This window comes from Thalassophryne amazonica, chromosome 17 (genome assembly GCF_902500255.1).
Source record: "Thalassophryne amazonica chromosome 17, fThaAma1.1, whole genome shotgun sequence".
Taxonomy (NCBI): Eukaryota; Metazoa; Chordata; class Actinopteri; order Batrachoidiformes; family Batrachoididae; genus Thalassophryne; species Thalassophryne amazonica.
In genome coordinates, this window is record NC_047119.1 from 51,724,011 (window position 1) to 51,746,237 (window position 22,227).

Here is a 22,227-nt window from a genome sequence, read left to right on the forward strand (position 1 = left end):
CACAGGAAAAACACCTCCGTGTTGATAACCATTTGTAAAATCCAGGCAGCTTTTGATGGCTTTCAGTGGAGTGAGTATATGTGAAATTGTTTAACAGCTGGACATGTTCCAACTTGTCCTTAAGGCTTCCAACAGAGGTGTTTTTCCTGTGGCAGAGCGTCGCAGCGGCTGCGAGCCGACGCTGCAATCCGCGCACGAGGGTTCAAGCATGTTTGACGTAAAAACATATGAATGAATTCCATATAGTTTTTGAAAAAAATAAAAAGGACCTATCTCTTTATTGACAGACCTCGTATATATATGTGTGTGTGTGTGTGTGTGTGTGTGTGTGTGTGTGTGTGTGTGTGTGTGTGTGTGTGTGTGTGTGTGTGTGTGTGTGTGTTTATGTCTTATGTTGGCAAAACCAGTTTTGAACACATTTGAAGAGGCTTAAAGCAGATTCAATGAGTTCATCCCTGATGTCGAACAATTTTAAACCAGTTAAAATCAGCTGAACAATTTTAAACCAGTTAAAATTAAAAGAGAGCAAATTACTATGTAATCACTTACTTTCCTTGTTAATTATGTTCCTGTAGACTGACGAAGTGAGAGATAAGTTTGAAACACAGAGGCCACTGACCCACCTTGTGGTGCCGGGAATCCATTGGCGGGCCACCCATAGGGATGTCCATCTGTACCAAACAGTGTGTACTCCTGCTCCATGCCAAACCACAAACGATGCTCCTTCACTGCCTCCATCACTTTGTTGCAGCTGTTGCGATGGTTAGTTTCTACACAGACAACCAGAACTAAAGCCTGTTGGAAATTTGGTCAGGACCAGAAAACCAAGAAGGAAGGAGAAGAAACTTCACTCACCTGCGGGTAAGCGGTTGTATTTGAGGACTTCACAGAGAACCAGTTTGTTGGGGTCGAGTGTAAAGGGATCTCTGAACATGCACACTGGAATGAGGTACATGTCACTGTTGGAACCTTCGGCCTGGTACGTACCAGAAACGCCAAAGTTCCACTCAGGAATGTCTGAAAGAACAGAAGATTAGCAGCAAGATTTCCTCCAAACAGTCAGATTTTATGTGTATTATAGTCTTATGTTTGCATCAATCAAGCAGGTTGTGTGTTTCTAGAGACACGTCTCAAAATTATCTCTAAATAAAGCCTCAAAGCAGAACTTTAAAAAATTACCTTCTACACTTTTTGGCTCACTGTCCAGAGTTCGTGTCTTGCTTCGAAGTCCCTCTCCGGTGCCGTCGATCCAGATGTAGGCGACCTGGGATTTTCCTTCCTGCGGCAGGCTGAAGTACCGCTGCAGAACCACCTTGTTGAGGCGAGAGCTGACCGACACCGAAGAGGCCATCTTCTCCTTCAGGCATGAAGACACATGTCAATCAATCAGTCAGCAAATTATCACTGAATTATCACTGCTGTAGCTTCATATCATATTCCAAATACATTTACTGAGTTTCCATATTGATGAGTACACACATATTTGACTTTGAATTCTTATTTGAAAATATTGATCACTGACACACATTTTTACATCACATCACTTCCTCAGTTCAGCAGGTCTATGAGATGGTGGAAAGAACACTTTGAGGATCTCCTCAACCCTACTGACATGCCCTCCATCAAGGAGACAGGGATGGAAGACTCTGGCGGATCTGGTGTCAGCACCTTAGCAGAAGTCACAGAGTGTCACGGTTCATAGTTCCCTGTTTCCCTCACGCCTAACTGTTTATGTTCTCACTCTACATCACTGCACCTGCCTCATGTCTTTGTCTCTCATTTTGTTTCTGTCTGTTTTGTGTTTTCATTCAATCACGCTCTTGGCACCTGTTCACATATCTTTGTCTTTTCTTCACTCCACCTTGTGTTGTCCTCCCTCATTATCTTGCACCATGCATAAGCTTTGTTCACTGGCCACACCCCTTTCTGGATTGTTCCTCACATGCACCTTGCTAAATCCTTTCTTATTTAAACACCTCCCTGCCACCACTCTGCCAGTTTGTTGTCTTGTACACATTCCAGCTCTCTTTCTCAGTCCTGATTTTTGTCTTCTGTGCACCATATTTTTTGCTCTGTATTCCTCGATCATGCCTCTTGCCTCATCCCGGATGTCTGTGTTTGCTTGTGTCTCTGACCCCTGCTCAACCATGACTGCGTTTTTGCGTGATCCTGATTGTACCTCTGCTCCGCTGATTGATCACACGTGTACCAAACCAGAGCCTGGAATAAAGACCATGTTTTCTCTTACACCTAAGCCTAGTCTGGGAGTTTGTATTGCGGGTCCAACCACTACAGTTGCTGGGCAGCCACCCGCCCTGACACAGAGGGAGTAAAAAACTCCTCGGTGGCAAGTCGCTGGGGGCAGATAAGATTCATGCTGAGTTGCTGAAGTCTCTGGATGTTGTTGGGCTGTCATGGCTTGACACTTTTGCAACTTGACATGGATGTTGGGGACAGTACCCCTGGATTGGCAAACTAGAGTGGTGGTCCCCATCTTTAAAAAAGGGGACCGGAGAGTGCATTCCAGTTATAGAAGAATCACACTTCTCAGCCTTCCTGGGAAGGTCTATGCCAGGGTACGAGAGAGGAGACTTAGACCGTTAGTCAAACCTCAGCTTCAGGGGGAGCAATGTGGGTTCCGTCCTGGTTGTGGAACAGTGGACCTGTTCTTTACCCTTGCAAGAATACCCTTTCAATCAATACTGAAAGTTAGTGACCAGGGATGTGTTTTGGCTCCAACACTGTTCCATGTGTTGGGTAGGGTTGTGGAGTCCAGTGACTTTAGTGCTTTTGTTGGCAAGGAATCAGAGTGTCTGGGTTTGAGATTATCCTGGATCAAGACTAATGACTTCCTGGATTTGGCCATCAGAAGCATGTGGTGAAAGTGTTGCACTTGTGGAGATGTTCAGTTATCTCAGCAGGGATGTTCATGTCTGTGGGTCCTTGACCTTGGAGAATGAGAGGCAGGTGTCCGGTGATGCTGATATCTTTGCGGCAGAACAAAGGTCCAAATCTTTAGGGTCCTGGTGCTACCTGTCTTGCTGCATGGTTGTGAGATTTGGATGCTAACCAGTGACCTACAGTGATGGCTGAAAGTCTTTGGTGTCAGGTCCTTCAGAGGATCCTTGGATACTGCTGGAATGACTTTGTGTCAAAGGAGTGGTTACTGAGGGAGACTAGGATGAGGAGTATTGCTTGCATTGTGAGGGAGCGTCAGTTTTGACATTGCACGATCCAGCACCCAGATACCAGAGTGTTGAGGACCATGGTGACTGAAGAAGACCAAGGGGATGCCCTCGCTTCAGTGGTTAGCACTGTTGACTCACAGCAAGAAAGCCATGGGTTCAATTCCCACCTGTGGCCTTTCTGTGGAGTTTGCATGTTCTCCCCGTGTTTGCGTGAGTTTCCTCCGGGTGCTCCGGTTTCCTCCCACATTTAAAGACGTGGAGGTTAGGTGAATTGGAAACTTTAGAATTGTCCAGGTCTCCATTGGAAAAGACATCTCGATCTCAATGGGACTAACCTGATTTAAATAAAGGTTCAACTACAACCCCGGCAATAATTATGGAATCACCGGCCTCGGAGGATGTTCATTCAGTTGTTTAATTTTGTAGAAAAAAAGCAGATCACAGACATGACACAAAACTAAAGTCATTTCAAATGGCAACTTTCTGGCTTTAAGAAACACTATAAGAAATCAGGAAAAAAAATTGTGGCAGTCAGTAACGGTTACTTTTTTAGACCAAGCAGAGGGAAAAAAATATGGAATCACTCAATTCTGAGGAATAAATTATGGAATCACCCTGTAAATTTTCATCCCCAAAACTAACACCTGCATCAAATCAGATCTGCTCGTTAGTCTGCATCTAAAAAGGAGTGATCACTCCTTGGAGAGCTGTTGCACCAAGTGGACTGACATGAATCATGGCTCCAACACGAGAGATGTCAATTGAAACAAAGGAGAGAATGATCAAACTCTTAAAAGAGGGTAAATCATCACGCAATGTTGCAAAAGATGTTGGTTGTTCACAATCAGCTGTGTCTAAACTCTGGACCAAATACAAACAACATTGGAAGGTTGTTAAAGGCAAACATACTGGTAGACCAAGGAAGACATCAAAACGTCAAGACAGAAAACTTAAAGCAATATGTCTCAAAAATTGAAAATGCACAACAAAACAAATGAGGAATGAATGGGAGGAAACTGGAGTCAACATCTGTGACTGAACTGTAAGAAACCACCTAAAGGAAATGGCATTTACATACAGAAAAGCTAAACGAAAGCCATCATTAACACCTAAACAGAAAAAAACAAGGTTACAATGAATGAATGAATGGATTTATTCAGCACACACACACAAATCCGAAAGAACAGAAACATACAAATAACATGAATGTTATATAAACAAAGCCTGTGAGTCCGAGAGGGTGTGGGCAGAAGCATAGCTTATCTACGCCCACCCCTGCTAATACAAGTCCAACAATTATAACAGTCATAATAACATAAACACAAATTCACAACACACTACATATCAACACACAGACATACGCTTCAATATTCAATTACACTTCAATTCATGTATAAGTATATTATGTATATATATATATATAAAGTGCCAAGTCACAACAAACTTGGCCCAAGTCACTCCACTCAAATAAGGACCAACCTTGCCGACCCCCAGAGCAAGCACTAGGCAAATGTGGTGAGGAAAAACACCTCTTAGGAAGAAACCTCAAGCAGACCAGGCTCTAAGGGGTGACCCTCTGCTTGGGCCATGCCATATATACCTACATGCGTACATATATACATTAACATACACACATATATATATATATATATATATATATACATTTATACACACACATATACACACTCACATATATACCTATATACATACCCACTAACACATAAATAAATATATATATATATACATATACCTACACATACATACATACCTATACACACACATATTTATATATATATATATATATATATATATCGTACACATATACATACATACACCCACATATACACATACATACATACATATACGAGGTCTATTAGAAAAGTATCCAACCTTATTATTTTTTTCAAAAACCATATGGATTTGAATCACGTGTGATTACATCAGACATGCTTGAACCCTCGTGGGCATGCGAGAGTTTTTTCACGCCTGTCGGTTACGTCATTCGCCTGTGGGCAGTCTTTGAGTGAGGAGTGGCCCACCCTCTCATCAATTTTTTCATTGTTTAGGAATGGCTCAGAGACTGCTGCTTTGTTTGATCAAAATTTTTTCAAAACTGTAAGGCACAACTGAGTGGACACCATTCGATAAATTCAGCTGGTTTTCGGTAAAAATTTTAACGGCTGATGAGAGATTTTGGTCTGGTAGTGTCGCCGTAAGGAAGGCCCACGGCGCCTGATGGCGATCTGCGCTTCGAGGTGGCAGCGTCTCGCCATTTCAAGTTGAAAACTTCCACATTTCAGGCTCTCTTGACCCAGGAAGTTGTCAGAGAACAGAGAACTTTCAGAAGAAGTCGGCATGAGGCGTTTATTCGGACATTCCATTGTTAACGGACATTTTGTAATGAAAGAACATGCGGGCAGAGTCGCATATCGGGCGGACCCGACCACGGGGGGTCGCGACAGGAAAAACACCTCCGTTGGAAACCTTAACGGGCAAGTTGGAACATGCCCAAGCTGTTAAACAATTTCTCAGTTACTCACTTGTTGAAAGCCATCAAAAGCCGCCTGAATTTTACAAATGGTTTTCAACACGGAGGTGTTTTTCCTGTCGCGGCGCACACAGATTCACCGAGTCGTCACAGAAACGATTCTGCGAATTTGCACGCACGTCTTTCATTAAAAAATGTCCTTAAACAGTGGAATGTCCGCATAAAGTCCTCATGCTGGCCTCTTCTGAATCTTCTCTGTTCTCTCACGACATCCTGGGTGAATTAAGCCTTAAATTAGGATGTTTTCAGCTCGAAACAGGCCGACGACGGTGCCTGGAAGCGCTGCAGGACGTCCCGCTCCGTGGGAAGTCCTTACACCGACAGAAACACCCCATAATCTCTCATGAGCCGTTAAACTTTTCACCGAAAACCAGCTTAATTTCTCGAATAGTGTCCACTCGGATATTCCTCACAGGTCCAGAAAAATTTTGATAAAGCAATAAAGACGTGCGGACGGATTCGCGCGTTGGCACCCAGCTGCTCATGGCGTGGCGCCACAAAAAAACACCTCCGTGTTGATAAGCATTCGTAAGATTCAGGCGGTTTTCGATGGCTTTCAGTCGAGTGAGTATCCGAGAAATTGTTTAACAGCTGGGCATGTTCAAACTTGTCCTGTAATTCTTCCAACGGAGGTGTTTTGCTGTGGCGCCGCGCGATGAGCGGCTGGGTGGCGACGCGCGAATCCATCCGCACGTCTTTCATTACAAAATCTCCTTTAACAGTGGAATGTCCGGATAAACTGCTGATGCCGACCTCTTCTGAAACAGAGGCTTAAATTTGGAAGTTTTCAGCTCGAAACAGGCTGACGGCGGCGGCTCGGGGCGCCACGCGCCATCCGGCGCTGTGGGCTGTCCTTAATGCATTAGTAACAATCCTTAATCTCTCATCAGCCGTTAAAATTTTCACCGAAAACCGTCTGAATTTCTCGAATGATGTCCACTTGGATGTGCCTTACAGTTTCTGAAAAAATTTTGATCAAGCAAAGCGCCAGTCTCTCAGCAAGAAGTCAGACAAAGGAATTCCGACGGGAGGGGTGGCCCAGTGCTCACTCAAAGCCTGCCCACAGGCGAATGACACAACCGACAGGCGTGAAAAAACTCATGCATGCGCACGAGGGTTCAAACTTGTCTGACGCAATCACACATGATTCAAATCCATATAGTTTTTGAAAAAAATAATAAGGTCGGATACTTTTCTAATAGACCTCGTACATACACAAAATACACACATACATCACCTATACACACATGCATACACATACACACATATGTATACAAATATGTTTCATTTATCTTATTATTTTATTAATTTTATTACCTTAACTTTTTTATTAATTTTTCCCCCCTTCCCCTCCCTCCCCATACATCTTGTGTGTGGTGCATTAAACGATGCAAAGTATTTTGTAAACCTGCTGCCAGAGAGGGGTCGCCCCCTGACACAGGTCCACCCTTTGCTGAATGTCCTAGGCTCTGCATTAAAAGACAAGGTTTTGGAGTCTGCTGACAGAAGGGGGAGACCTTCGAGCAACAGACCACCACTTGCCGGCCCAGATCTGGTGATAGTGATGTAACTGATGTAAGTGGGGGAAACATGGAGGAAAGAAAAAGAAAAGTATTTTTATTTAATTTATATATGTACACATTTATATAAATGTAAATATAAATATAAATATATATACACACACACACACACATATACATATATATATATATATATATACATACATACATACATACATACATATGTTTCCCACCTCTCTGTAAGTTATTACCATCGGCACCATACTTCTATTTGACTAGCATTTCCACTACAGGATCTTGATGTATAAAAATAATACTTTTGACCATGGTTACGACACCAGCAATAACAGGTATTATGCAAATATGTTAACATATATTATATTAACAAACATACGAGGTCTGTCAATAAAGTAACGGTCCTTTTTATTTTTTTCAAAAACTATATGGATTTCATTCATATGTTTTTACGTCAGACATGCTTGAACCCTCGTGCGCATGCGTGAGTTTTTCCACGCCTGTCGGTGACGTCATTCGCCTGTGAGCACGCCTTGGGAAGGAGTGGTCCCGCCCCCTCATCGGATTTTCATTGTCTGGAAATGGCGGAATGATTTGGACTTTTTTTCCATCAGAATTTTTTCAGAAGCTGTTAGAGACTGGCACCTGGAAACCATTCGAAAAATTTATCTGGCTTTCGGTGAAAATTTTACGGGCTTCACAGAGAATAAGGTCTGTTAGTACAGCTTTAAGGACCCCTTTAAGGACGCTCAGCACGCCACGCTCCGAGCTGCGACGATGCGGCACAAGCCACCGGACCATTTCTAAACGGATGGCTCTGTGGATACGAGACCGTCGTGCGCACTTTCTCTGGTTATCACAAGAGCTGGACATCAGCCATTTTCCGGCAGATTTCACTTTTAACAAGAGATTTTGTCATGGAAAGCCGCGCAGAGGCTTTGCACGTAAAGACTGATTCGCTTTGGAAGCGAGACAAAGGAACACCTCCGTTTCGGCGTGTCAGAGGACAAGTTTGGACATGTCTATCTCGGCTTTCAGTGCTTACCAGTCCAGTAAGTATCAGTGAAATTGTGGAGAGCTTTTCGAAAATTTTTTTCGAATGGTTTCCAGGTGCCAGTCTCTAACAGCTTCTGAAAAAATTCTGATGGAAAAAAAGTCCTTTTCATTCCGCCATTTACAGACAATGAAAATCTGATGAGGGGGCGGCACCACTCCTTCCCAAGGCGTGCTCACAGGCGAATGACGTCACCGACAGGCATGGAAAAACTCACGCATGCGCACGAGGGTTCAAGCATGTCTGACGTAAAAACATATGAATGAAATCCATATAGTTTTTGAAAAAAATACAAAGGACCGTTACTTTATTGACAGACCTCGTATAGTAAGATTTTATTATTATTATTATTTTCTTTTTTAATAATATAATTTACAATTATGGGTATGATATATATAATTAAATTGATGTACAGTATAATTCTAGGTATTTTATGAAAGTCCTAGCGAGACCCCTTCTATTGCTGACAAGGCAAAAAAGCAAAGGTAAATTAAGTAGAAATAAATTAAAAAGACATAATGATCACGCACCTCTCTCCTCATTCATGTATTTCAGCAGAACCATTTCTTTGTATCTTTTTTTGAATTGATGGATATTTGGACATTGCTTGAGCTGAGGTACCAAACTATTCCACAGCTTAATGCCACACACGGACACACAGAAACTTTTCCTGGTAGTTCTCACTGCCTTGACTTTAAAGTTACCACATCCCCTAAAGTTATAGCTCCCTTCTCTCTGAGTGAAGAGACTCATAATATTACTAGGTAATGAGTTTTTACTGGCTTTACATAATAATTGTGCAGTGTAGAAATTAACCAAATCTGGCATTTTCAACAATTTGGATTGCAAAAATAGACTATTTGTGTGATCGAGATATCCTACCTTATAGATGATTCTTATTGCACGCTTTTGGAGTATACAGAGGGGATGTAGCAAACTTTTGTAACTGTTGCCCCAGATTTCTATACAGTATGTTAAATAAGGCTAAAGAACAATACAATAAATATAATGCATTATGATGGAGAAAATATTTTGCATGGTACATAATAGAGACATTCTTGGAGACTTTTTTATGTATGTGGCTGATATGAGACTTCCAGCTTATTTTACTATCAATGGTTATCCCTAAAAATTTGATTTCTGACACTTTATCTATTTCGACACCGTCTATATTTATTGGTAAATTAGAATTGTCATTATGATTTCTGAAAAACATGACTTTAAGCTTATTTATATTTAGGGATAATTTATTAATATTCAACCAGGTTTTCAGCTTAATTAATTCACTATTTACAAATTAATAAGTTTGCTATAATTATCACAGGAATAGAATATATTGGTGTCATCTGCAAATAATAATAATTTTAATAATTGTGACACATTAAAAATGTCATTTATATAAAGATTAAAAAAATGTGGACCCAGTATGGATCCCTGTGGGACCCCACAAGCGATGCCCAAACATCCAGATTTGAATGCACCCATCTGCACAAACTGGTATCTCTCCCTTAAATAGCTTTGAATCCAGTTCCAAGCCACTCCCCTGATACCATATCTTTCCAGTTTATTGAGTAGAATTGAGTGATTGTGTCAAACGCTTTCTTTAAATCAATGAATATTCCAACTATATAGTTTTTACTATCTAAGGTGTTTGTGATCTCTTCTATTGCTTCTACTCCACCTCCCTGCCGAGATATCAGCTTACCTGTCGGGTAAGGGCCGGGCTGAGGACCTTGAGGATGATGAGTGACAGCTGTCATCCCGGTGCTCCTGGTTGCTCTGGGGAGGCAACTGCGCCCTCTGGTGCCTGAAGCCCGCCTTCAGGGGCTAAAGAGAGCAGGGCGCCCTCTGGTGTTGGGTCAGCAGTACCTCCTCTTCTGGCGGCCCACACAACACTAAACCCATATTGACTTTCGTTAATTATGTTATATTTTTCTATAAAGGATTCTAACCTGTTGTTCAAAAGCTTTTCTAAAATTTTGGAAAATTGTGGGAGTAGAGAGACCGGTCTGTAGTTTGTGAAGATGTGTTTATTTCCATTTTTGTATAGTGGAATAACTTTTGCCATTTTCATTTTGTTCGGGAATGTCCCAGTTTGAAATGAAAAGTTACATATATGAGTCAGGGCTTTTGATATGCTTTTAATTATTGTATTTACTAGCTTCATATCTATGTCATAACAGTTGATTTTTTATTTTTACATTTATTAACAATATCTATTATTTCTGTTGTGAAAGTGTAGTGACACAGACCCACAACAGGGGGCGCAAATGAACGGTCAATGGATGAGCCAAAAAGTAACAATTTAATGTTGTGAAATGTGCACAACGAAATACAGACAATCTCAGAATATAATTACAGTCAAATCACAAAGGTGACGTGTGGGCAGGCTCGAGGATAGAAGACGTCTGTCCTGAGAAGAGCCGGAACCACACGATTTCCGCCACCACCAAACCTGGTGAATACTGGAGCCGCCAAGTCCCGAATTCCCAGGTGATCACCGTCCCCGACTGTCGGATCTGGTACTGCTGGCGAGAACAAAGACAGTCAAGTGTAGGTGTGTGCACACCCAGTAACAATAACGGTGGGAATGCCACCTCCACCTCTCACTCTATAACTTGCAGAGTACTGTAGATTCCTCAGGGGAAAAGAGTGCCTTCTAGCGCTCTCTCAGCTTCCACTGACAACGGTACCGGTACTCCTGCAAACACCCACAATATACAAACAATGTTGTAACACAAAAACGGCTGAGGATATTACCTCCAATGAAGTATGATATCTCGGCGATGAGGTGGAGATGACGTCTGGGTTTTATGGAGTGAGATGATGAAGAATGAGTGACAGCTGTCAGGAAGTAATGAGTAACAGCTGTCACTCCCGGCTGTGTCCGTGGCGGCAGCGCCCTCTCGTGCCTGAAGCCCGCACTTCAGGCAGGGTACCCTTTGGTGGTGGGCCAGCAGTACCTCCTCTTCTGGCGGCCCACACAATAGGACCCCCCCCTCAACGGGCGCCTCCTGGCGCCCGACCAGGTTTATCGGGGTGTCGGCGGTAGAAGTCGGCCAGGAGGGTTCTTCGGGTCCATACTACTCCCAGTCCACCAGATATTGGAACCCCCGGCCCATTCGACGGACGTCCAGGAGCCGGCGCACTGTCCAAGCCGGCTCCCCGTCAATGATCCGGGCAGGAGGCGGCGCCGGACCGGGAGCACAGAGGGGTGAGGTGTGGTGAGGTTTGATCCTTGAAACATGGAAGACCGGGTGGATCCGCAGTGAAGCTGGGAGCTGGAGCTTCACTGCGGCAGGGCTGAGGACCTTGAGGATACGAAATGGGCCGATGAACCTGTCCATCAGTTTAGGAGACTGTACTTGGAGGGGGATGTCCTTCGTCGACAACCACACCTCCTGCCCGGGCTGGTATGCAGGGGCCGGGGACCGCCGGCGGTCTGCATGGGTCTTGGCCCTCGTCCGGGCTTTCAACAAGGCAGAATGGGCGGTGCGCCACACCCGACGGCACCTCCGAAGATGGGCCCGGACCGAGGGCACACCGACCTCTCCCTCCACCACGGGAAATAATGGGGGCTGGTACCCCAAACACACCTCAAACGGGGAGAGGCCGGTGGCAGAAGACACCTGGCTGTTATGCGCATACTCGATCCAGGCCAGATGGTTACTCCAGGCCGTCGGGTGCGCGACGGTGGCCCCCAGTTCCCTGCAGAAGCTCCTCCAGACGTGTGAGGAGAACTGGGGACCACGATCAGAGACGATGTCGGTGGGTATCCCATGCAGACGGACGACGTGGTGGACCAGGAGGTCTGCTGTCTCCTGGGCTGTTGGGAGCTTCGGGAGGGCCACGAAGTGGGCCGCCTTGGAGAATCTGTCCACTATCGTGAAGATGGTGGTGTTACCCTGGGACGGCGGGAGGCCCGTGACGAAATCCAGGCCGATGTGGGACCAGGGGCGATGAGGCACAGGTAACGGCTGGAGTAGTCCTTGGGACCTTTTATGGTCTGCCTTGCCCCTGGCACAGGTGGTGCAGGCCTGGATATACTCCCGGACATCGGCCTCCATAGACGCCCACCAGAAGCGCTGCCGGACAACTGCCACGGTCCTTCGCACCCCTGGATGACAGGAGAGCTTGGAACCATGACAGAAGTCCAAGACTGCAGCTCTGGCCTCTGGTGGGACGTATAAACGGTTCTTCGGACCTGTTCCTGGGTCCGGGCTCCGTGCCAGGGCCTCCCGGACGATCTTCTCCACGTCCCAGGTGAGGGTGGCCATGATAGTGGACTCCGGCAGGATGGGCTCCGGTGGATCCGACAGTGCAGTTTTGACCTCCTCTTCGTGTACCCGGGACAAGGCATCCGACCTCTGGTTCTTGGTCCCGGGGCGATAGGTGATCCGGAAGTCAAAACGCCCGAAGAACAGTGACCAGCGGGCTTGCCTGGGGTTCAGCCGCTTGGCGGTCCTGATATACTCCTGGTTCCGATGGTCAGTGAAAACCGTGAACGGCACAGACGCTCCCTCCAACAGGTGTCTCCACTCCTCAAGAGCCTCTTTCACCGCAAGGAGTTCTCGATTGCCGACGTCATAGTTCCGTTCAGCCGGGGTCAACCTGCGTGAAAAGTAGGCACACGGGTGAAGAACCTTATCGGTCTCTCCGCTCTGGGACAGCACGGCTCCTATCCCTGAGTCAGAGGCGTCCATTTTAACCACGAACTGGCGGCTAGGGTCGGGCTGCACCAAAACTGGCGCAGTAGAGAACCGTCGTTTCAACTCCTTGAACGCGGCTTCGCACCGATCTGACCAGGTGAAGGGGACTTTTGGAGAGGTCAGGGCTGTCAGGGGGCTAACTACCTGACTGTAGCCCTTAATGAACCTCCTATAGAAATTAGCGAAGCCGAGGAACTGTTGCAGCTTCCTACGGCTTGTTGGTTGGGGCCAATCTCTCACCGCCACAACCTTGGCCGGATCAGGAGCGACGGAGTTAGAGGAGATGATAAACCCCAGGAAGGACAAAGACGTGCGGTGAAACTCGCACTTCTTGCCCTTCACAAACAGTCGGTTCTCTAACAACCGCTGCAGGACCTGACGTACATGCTGGACATGGGTCTCAGGATCCGGAGAAAAGATGAGAATATCGTCCAGATATACGAAGACGAATCGGTGCAGGAAGTCCCGCAAGACGTCGTTAACCAAGGCTTGGAACGTCGCGGGGGCGTTGGTGAGGCCGAACGGCATGACCAGGTACTCAAAGTGACCTAACGGGGTGTTAAATGCCGTCTTCCATTCGTCTCCCTTCCGGATCCGAACCAGGTGATACGCATTTCTAAGATCCAGCTTAGTAAAGATTTTGGCTCCATGCAGGGGGGTGAACACGGAATCCAACAATGGCAACGGGTATCGGTTGCGAACCGTAATCTCATTCAGCCCCCTGTAATCAATGCATGGACGGAGTCCGCCATCTTTCTTGCCCACAAAAAAGAAACCTGCCCCCATCGGGGAGGTGGAGTTCCGGATCAGCCCGGCAGCTAATGAGTCCCGGATGTAGGTCTCCATTGATTCGCGCTCAGGTCGTGAGAGGTTGTACAGCCTGCTGGACGGGAACTCAGCGCCTGGAACCAAATCAATGGCACAATCGTATGGACAGTGCGGGGGAAGGGTGAGTGCCAGATCCTTGCTGAAGACGTCAGCAAGATCGTGGTACTCAACCGGCACTGCCGTCAGATTGGGAGGGACTTTGACCTCCTCCTTAGCCTGTAAACCTGGAGGAACCGAGGATCCTAAACACACCCGATGGCAGGTTTCGCTCCACTGAACCACCACCCCAGATGGCCAATCAATCCGGGGATTGTGCTTCAACATCCATGGGAAGCCCAAAATCACACGGGAGGTAGAAGGAGTTACAAAAAACTCAATCTCCTCCCGATGGTTTCCAGACACCACCAGAGTTACTGGTTGTGTCTTGTGTGTGATTAAAGGGAGGAGGGTGCCATCTAGTGCCCGAACCTGCAATGGCGAAGGAAGCGCCACCAGAGGGAGCCCTACCTCCCTTGCCCATCTGCTGTCTAGCAAATTCCCTTCTGACCCCGTGTCCACCAGTGCTGGGGCTTGAAGGGTTAAATCCCCGCTCAGGATTGTAACTGGGAGTCGTGTGGCAATCTGTGTGTCTCTCACGTGAATGTTTTGACCCCCCCTTAGCCCAGTCTCTGAGGGCGGTTGTTGTTGTGGCCGTTTGGGGCAGTTTTTCTGTGTGTGCTCTTTTGAGCTGCAGAGAAAACACTCCCCGCGGATCAGCCTCCTCATTTTGGCCCTGTGCGTTTCCCTAACAACGTCAGCAGGGGGAGCTGTTGCCCCACAGAGCGCTGCGGCTGTGGAGCGTGGGGAGGGCGGCCCCTTTTCGAAACCGGAAGGGAGAGGGGCGGCGCGTATCTGGCCACGTCCTTCGCCTCGCTCCCGACGGCGTTCCTCCAACCGATTGTCTAACCGTATAACGAGATCAATAAGCCCATCTAAATCCCGCGGTTCCTCCTTAGCAACCAGATGCTCCTTCAGGATTAACGACAGTCCGTTTATGAAGGCGGCGCGGAGCGCAACGTCATTCCAGCCGGACCTCGCAGCCGCGATGCGGAAGTCGACTGCATATTCGGCTGCACATTGGCGCCCCTGTCGCATTGACAGCAGCATTGTTGAAGCGGTCTCTCCTCTGTTAGGGTGATCAAACACTGTTCTGAACTCCCCCACAAACCCAGTGTATGCTGATAACAACCGTGAGTTCTGTTCCCAGAGCGCCGTAGCCCAGGCGCGTGCCTTACCCTGAAGCAGAGCAATCACATAAGCTATTTTACTAGCATCTGACGCGTACATGACGGGACGTTGTGCGAAGACGAGCGAACACTGCATGAGAAAGTCCGCGCACGTCTCCACACAACCTCCGTACAGCTCAGGAGGGCTTATGTATGCTTCAGGGGATGGTGGGAGGGGTTGTTGAACCACCACTGGAACGTTCACATCCTGCACAGGGTCGGCAGGAGGAGGAGCTGCAGCAGCGCCCTGAGCGCTCGCCGCCATCTGCGCGGAGAGAGCCTCCACCCTGCGGTTCAGGAGGATGTTTTGCTTGGTCATTTGATCCAACCGAGCCGTAAAGGCGGTGAGAATGTGCTGCAGCTCACCAATCACGCCTCCTGCAGACGCCTGCGCTCCCTGCTCTCCCATTGGTCGTTCAACAGCCGGGTGACGCCCCTCGGAGTCCATGACGCTGGCCGAGATATCCTGTTGTGAAAGTGTAGTGACACGGACCCACAACAGGGGCGCAAATGAACGGTCAATGGATGAGCCAAAAAGTAACAATTTAATGTTGTGAAATGTGCACAATGAAATACAGACAATCTCAGAATATAATTACAGTCAAATCACAAAGGTGACGTGTGGGCAGGCTCGAGGATAGAAGACATCTGTCCTGAGAAGAGCCGGAACCACACGATTTCCGCCACCACCGAACCTGGTGAATACTGGAGCCGCCAAGTCCCGAATTCCCAGGTGATCACCGTCCCCGACTGTCGGATCTGGTACTGCTGGCGAGAACAAAGACAGTCAAGTGTAGGTGTGTGCACACCCAGTAACAATAACGGTGGGAATGCCACCTCCACCTCTCACTCTATAACTTGCAGAGTACTGTAGATTCCTCAGGGGAAAAGAGTGCCTTCTAGTGCTCTCTCAGCTTCCACTGACAACGGTACCGGTACTCCTGCAAACACTCACAATATACAAACAATGTTGTAACACAAAAACAGCTGAGGATATTACCTCCAATGAAGTATGATATCTCGGCGATGAGGTGGAGATGACGTCTGGGTTTTATGGAGTGAGATGATGAAGAATGAGTGACAGCTGTCAGGAAGTAATGAGTAACAGCTGTCACTCCCGGCTGTGTCCGTGGCGGCAGCGCCCTCTCGTGCCTGAAGCCCGCACTTCAGGCAGGGCGCCCTTTGGTGGTGGGCCAGCAGTACCTCCTCTTCTGGCGGCCCACACAACAATTTCAGCTTCACTAACACTGGAGAGAAACAGTGTGTTTGGATTGATTTTTATGAGTGATTCCTGCTCCTGGCTCTAATTATATTAGTTAGTTTGTTTTTATATAATTTATATCAATGTTCAGATTCTTTTGTCCTTAGTCTAACAAATTGTCTGTATAATGTATTCTTATTTTTGCAAGCATTTTGTAGACCTTTTGTTAACCATGGACTTTTGGTGGCAGTACTGTTTTGTTGACTTGGCGTATTGGACAGTTTATCTCATATAATGAACTGAAAATGTCTAGAAATTTATTGAAGGCACAATCCACATCATTCTCCCTGTACACAGTGTGCCAATCTTGTTTTGTTAAGTCATTATTGAGTTGATCTATTGCTTTTTGGGTTCTTACTCATTTAAATGCAGAGTATTGGGGTTTTACTTGAAAATTACAATTGGAGTCATACACAGTGAACACAGGAAGATGATCAGTTATGTCACATATCAATAAACCACTTATATTTTTAGTTTCTATATTGTTTGTGAAGATGTTATCTATTAGAGTTGCACTATTCAATGTAATTCTGCTTGGCCTGGTGATAACTGGGTATAAGCTCATGCTGTACATTGTGTTTATAAATTCGTCAGTTGATGTGTCTATTGGGGTTTATTAGATCAATGTTATAATCTCCACATATAAATATTTTTTTGTTATTTATTGATGAAAACATTCTGTCCACCCAGTTTGTAAATATAGCCATATTTGAGCCTGGCGCCCTATATAAACAACTTATAATAATGTTTTTCTTGTTTCCATTATAAACTTCTATTGATATACATTCTAACACATCTTTTATTGTTAATGTCATACTTTCTATTACCTTAAATTTAATATTTTTATGCACATATATAGCAACACCTCCACCTCCTTTATTCACTCTGTTGATGTAGTTTAGATTATAACCATCCAACTCAAATTGTATTCCTTTTTGCGCATTGAACCATGTTTCTGAAATTGTTATTATACTAAAGGGTTTTGTAAACTGCTGGAGATATTCTTTGATACTGTTTGATACTGTTAAGTTTGTGTACATACTACTGCTGTTAAAGTGGATGATTGATAATTTACCTTCTGTTTTAACTGTATTATTGTAATCCTGTTCCGTATAGTAGTTGCAATGAACGGTATCAGTCGAAAAAACATATTATCAGGGTCTATTTCGTTTTCCAAATCCATTATCTTATGTTCAGTATACTCAGTTGCTTTTAATTCCAATAATTCCTGGTTTATTATCCGCTGTTGTATTATTTCATCTCCTGAAGTAGAGATTTTGGGTTTTGATTCAGTGGTTTATGAAGTAGAACTAGTTTTTGTTTGTTTTGTTTTTTTACTTTTTTATTTCTCCATACATTATTGACTCATATTTCATATTTTTCCAGCTCTTTTATGTCCTTAATAACCAGCACCTTAGCTACTTCAGGAGACCCATTCAGTTTAATGAAGACTTTACATTCCTGACCCATGTATTCTGAATTTTGTTTGTTTTCCTTAAGTATCTGGCTTTTTTTTTAGCAATGTCTGCATTTGTTTTTGTTAAGTGATCATTCAAGTAAACATTCGTACCTTTCAGTTTTCTTCCATGCCTCAACAATGTAACCTTATCTTTTCTGTTGAAAAACCTCATGATAAGCACAGGAGGAGCGCCTTTCTTTGTAGGGAGAGGGTGACAAGCTTCAAGAGAGTTTATGTCCAAATATATACTCAACAAAAATATAAACGCAACACTTTTGGTTTTGCTCCCATTTTGTATGAGATTAACTCAACGATCTAAAACTTTTTCCACATACACAATATCACCATTTCCGTCAAATACTGTGCACAAACCAGTCTAAATCTGTGATAGTGAGCACTTCTCCTTTGCTGAGATAATCCATCCCACCTCACAGGTGTGCCATATCAAGATGCTGATTAGACACCATGATTAGTGCACAGGTGTGCCTTAGACTGTCCACAATAAAAGGACACTCTGAAAGGTGCAGTTTTGTTTTATTGGGGGGGGATACCAGTCAGTATCTGGTGTGACCACCATTTGCCTCATGCAGTGCAACACATCTCCTTTGCATCATCCGTGAAGGGAACACCTCTCCAACGTGCCAAACGGCAGCGAATGTGAGCATTTGCCCACTCAAGTCGGTTACGACGACGAACTGGAGTCAGGTCGAGACCCCGATGAAGACAACGAGCATGCAGATGAGCTTCCCTGAGACGGTTTCTGACAGTTTGTGCAGAAATTCTTTGGTTATGCAAACCGATTGTTCCAGCAGCTGTCTTAGTGGCTGGTCTCAGATGATCTTGGAGGTGAACATGCTGGATGTGGAGGTCCTGGGCTGGTGTGGCTACACGTGGTCTGCGGTCGTGAGGCTGGTTGGATGTACTGCCAAATTCTCTGAAACGCCTTTGGAGACGGCTTATGGTAGAGAAATGAACATTCAATACATGAGCAACAGCTCTGGTTGACATTCCTGCTGTCAGCATGCCAATTGCACGCTCCCTCAAATCTTGCGACATCTGTGGCATTGTGCTGTGTGATAAAACTGCACCTTTCAGAGTGGCCTTTTATTGTGGGCAGTCTAAGGCACACCTGTGCACTAATCATGGTGTCTAATCAGCATCTTGATATGGCACACCTGTGAGGTGGGATGGATTATCTCAGCAAAGGAGAAGTGCTCACTATCACAGATTTAGACTGGTTTGTGAACAATATTTGAGAGAAATGGTGATATTGTATATGTGGAAAAAGTTTTAGATCTTTGAGTTCATCTCATACAAAATGGGAGCAAAACCAAAAGTGTTGCGTTTATATTTTTGTTGAGTGTATATTCCTTAGCCCATTCCTTTCTGGAATGGGCTAAGGAAAAGCAATCGTGGAGTGTGGATGACTGGATGAAAGTCATATTCAGTGATGAATCTCGAATCTGCATTGGGCAAGGTGATGATGCTGGAACTTTTGTTTGGTGCCGTTCCAATGAGATTTATAAAGATGACTGCCTGAAGAGAACATGTAAATTTCCACAGTCATTGATGATATGGGGCTGCATGTCAGGTAAAGGCACTGGGGAGATGGCTGTCATTACATCATCAATAAATGCACAAGTTTACGTTGATATTTTGGACACTTTTCTTATCCCATCAATTGAAAGGATGTTTGGGGATGATGAAATCATTTTTCAAGATGATAATGCATCTTGCCATAGAGCAAAAACTGTGAAAACATTCCTTGCAAAAAGACACATAGGGTCAATGTCATGGCCTGCAAATAGTCTGGATCTTAATCCAATTGAAAATCTTTGGTGGAAGTTGTTGAAGAAAATGGTCCATGACAAGGCCCCAACTTGCAAAGCTGATCTGGCAACAGCAATCAGAGAAAGCTGGAGCCAGATTGATGAAGAGTACTGTTTGTCACTCATTAAGTCCATGCCTCAGAGACTGCAAGCTGTTATAAAAGCCAGAGGTGGTGCAACAAAATACTAGTGATGTGTTGGAGTGTTCTTTTGTTTTTCATGATTCAATCATTTTTTCCTCAGAATTGAGTGATTCCATATTTTTTTTCCCTCTGTGTGTGTTGTTTGCAAAGGTGGCTGCCATCCAGCCCCCAAGGCGTGTTGTGGATGTGGCAAAGCGTGACACCAGCACACACTCCCAGACTTGACAACTTACATTGCTGATGATGAATTTCAATTTCAGTTTTATTTGCTAAGAGGGACAATGTACATTAACGAACATTTTCTTTTTAAAAGAAATAAAAATAAAAACATAAATGTACACAATTGCAGGCATAGGCTGATTTCCATTGTCGGTTCCCCTGCCAGATGGTACAGAAAATTCCTAAAATAATAAAACAAAAAACACATTATAAAATCATAAAAAACACATAAAATCATATTAAACACAGTGGAGTCAACAACGCTGCTACAACACAGAGATAGCGTCACATTCCCAGCCCTTTACACAATGTCCAAGTTTCTACTAACTGTGAGGGCAAGTTTGGGTGGACATTAACCATCCCTTCAGATGCTTTGTTAAAAATACTCAGAGTGGGGCATTCCCTAACAGTTGATGGTTTGGTGTTCCAGAAATGACCACCCTTGACAGATAAGGCCATCTGGCCATCAGTCAAATGTTTTTACACAGAATTTTGTAATTTTAATTGGATCCACAGCAAAAAAGTTCTTTTCAATCCTTCTCAGAGCATCTTTAACTTTAAAATCTTTAACTTTAAAAATTATTCCAAATAATTGTGTTAATATCTCTGCTGTTGGTGTGATGACTCAGAAATTATCATTACTTATTTTTTTACAAACGCAACAGAAGTTGTACTTTTAGAATTGATTCCAAAGTAAGAACGCAAGTGAAAAAAAGTGTGAACTTACTGTGTGAAGTTTCTGTTTGAAGCCAGTGTTCTGACAAGATGTCATTCCTGTCAAGAGTCCAACCCTCTGCATGCGCAGTTCTCTCTACCCAGACTTTCACACCTCCCCCCGTCGGGTTGATGTTTCTCTCTTTACCACGTTGAACTCCCCTACCAAGCGACCGAGCAATGAAAATACAACAGCCATAAGTGTCTTTTCAATTTTAAAAAGTTAAAATTTGCATGTGCACACTGTATTTACAGGACAATATTGTTGGGACGCTGAACTTGACAGCTTAACAGAACATTCACACTTGGAGGTGAGGTATCCACTGAAGGAAATACACAAGTTTTGTCTTAACATGAAAATACAACAGCAATACGAGGTCTATTAGAAAAGTATCCGACCTTATTATTTTTTTTCAAAAACCATATGGATTTGAATCACGTGTGATTGCGTCAAACAAGCTTGAACCCTCGTGCGCATGCGTGAGTTTTTTCACGCCTGTCGGTTGCGTCATTCGCCTGTGAGCAGGCTTTGAGTGAGGAGTGGTCCAGCCCCCTTGTCGTTGTTTCATTGCCAGGAAATGGCGGAATGATTTGGGCTTTTTTTCCATCAGAATTTTTTCAGAAACTGTTAGAGACTGGCAGCTGGAAACCATTAGAAAAATGTATCTGGCTTTCAGTGAAAATGTTACGGGCTTGGTAGAGAATAAGGAGTGTTACTGTCGCTTTAAGGACAGCCCCCAGTGGCAGTGGGGCGCGCCGCGCTCTGAAGCCGCCATCGACAGGCTGAACGACCATTTCATTTCTAAATGGATGGCTGTCTGGATCCGTGACCATCGTGTGCCATTTCTCTGGTTATCACAAGAGCTGGACATCAACCATTTTCTGGTAGATTTCACTTTTAACAAGAGATTTTGTCATGGAAAGCCGAGCGGAGGCTTCGCACGTCACGATGGATTCGCTACTGGAGCGAGACAAAACCACCTCCGTTTTGGTCTCACAGGACGGCTTTGAGATGGCGTTCAGACAGCTGTCGGTGGTTTTTCCATGGAGTGATTATCCGAGAAATTGTGGATCAATCAATCAATCAATTTTATTTATATAGCGCCAAATCACAACAAACAGTTGCCCCAAGGTGCTTTATATTGTAAGGCAAGGCCATACAATAATTACGTAAAACCCCAACGGTCAAAACGACCCCCTGTGAGCAAGCACTTGGCTACAGTGGGAAGGAAAAACTCCCTTTTAACAGGAAGAAACCTCCAGCAGATGCCTCCTCTTTCCATGACAAAAACTCCTGTAACAGTGGAATGTGCCATTCATGTCCAAACTGGACGCTGTGTTTTATCCGGGACGTCGTCTGACTAGCACAGGAATTGTGAAAAGACGTGGACATCAGCACTTTTTCGGCACATTGAGACAGACGTGCGGAGGAATTCTGCACGTCGCGGCGGTGCCGCATGGCGCAAGGCAATGCC

The 22,227-nt window shown here is 44.9% G+C and overlaps 1 protein-coding gene across 1 annotated transcript; it reads right to left on the reverse strand.

Moving 5' to 3' along the window:
- Window positions 1-561: 561 nt before the first annotated feature.
- Window positions 562-20,783, reverse strand: LOC117529098 (glutamine synthetase-like). Its single transcript, XM_034191799.1, has 4 exons — window positions 20,766-20,783; window positions 1,180-1,357; window positions 856-1,017; window positions 562-770 (listed from the first exon to the last, which is right to left on the reverse strand). The coding sequence occupies exons 2-4, from the start codon at window positions 1,349-1,351 to the stop codon at window positions 562-564; spliced, it is 543 nt and encodes a 180-aa protein (XP_034047690.1). The 5' UTR covers window positions 1,352-1,357; window positions 20,766-20,783.
- Between the last annotated feature and the right edge of the window lie 1,444 nt (window positions 20,784-22,227).

Coding starts and splice junctions, on each gene's coding strand:
- LOC117529098 (XM_034191799.1), bottom strand. CDS start 1,351: ATGGCCTCTTCGGTGTCGGTCAGCTCTCGCCTCAACAAGGTGGTTCTG. Junction 1,018..1,179: donor TGAGCCAAAAAGTGTAGAAG/GTAATTTTTTAA, acceptor CTGTTCTTTCAG/ACATTCCTGAGTGGAACTTT. Junction 771..855: donor ATACAACCGCTTACCCGCAG/GTGAGTGAAGTT, acceptor TTGTCTGTGTAG/AAACTAACCATCGCAACAGC.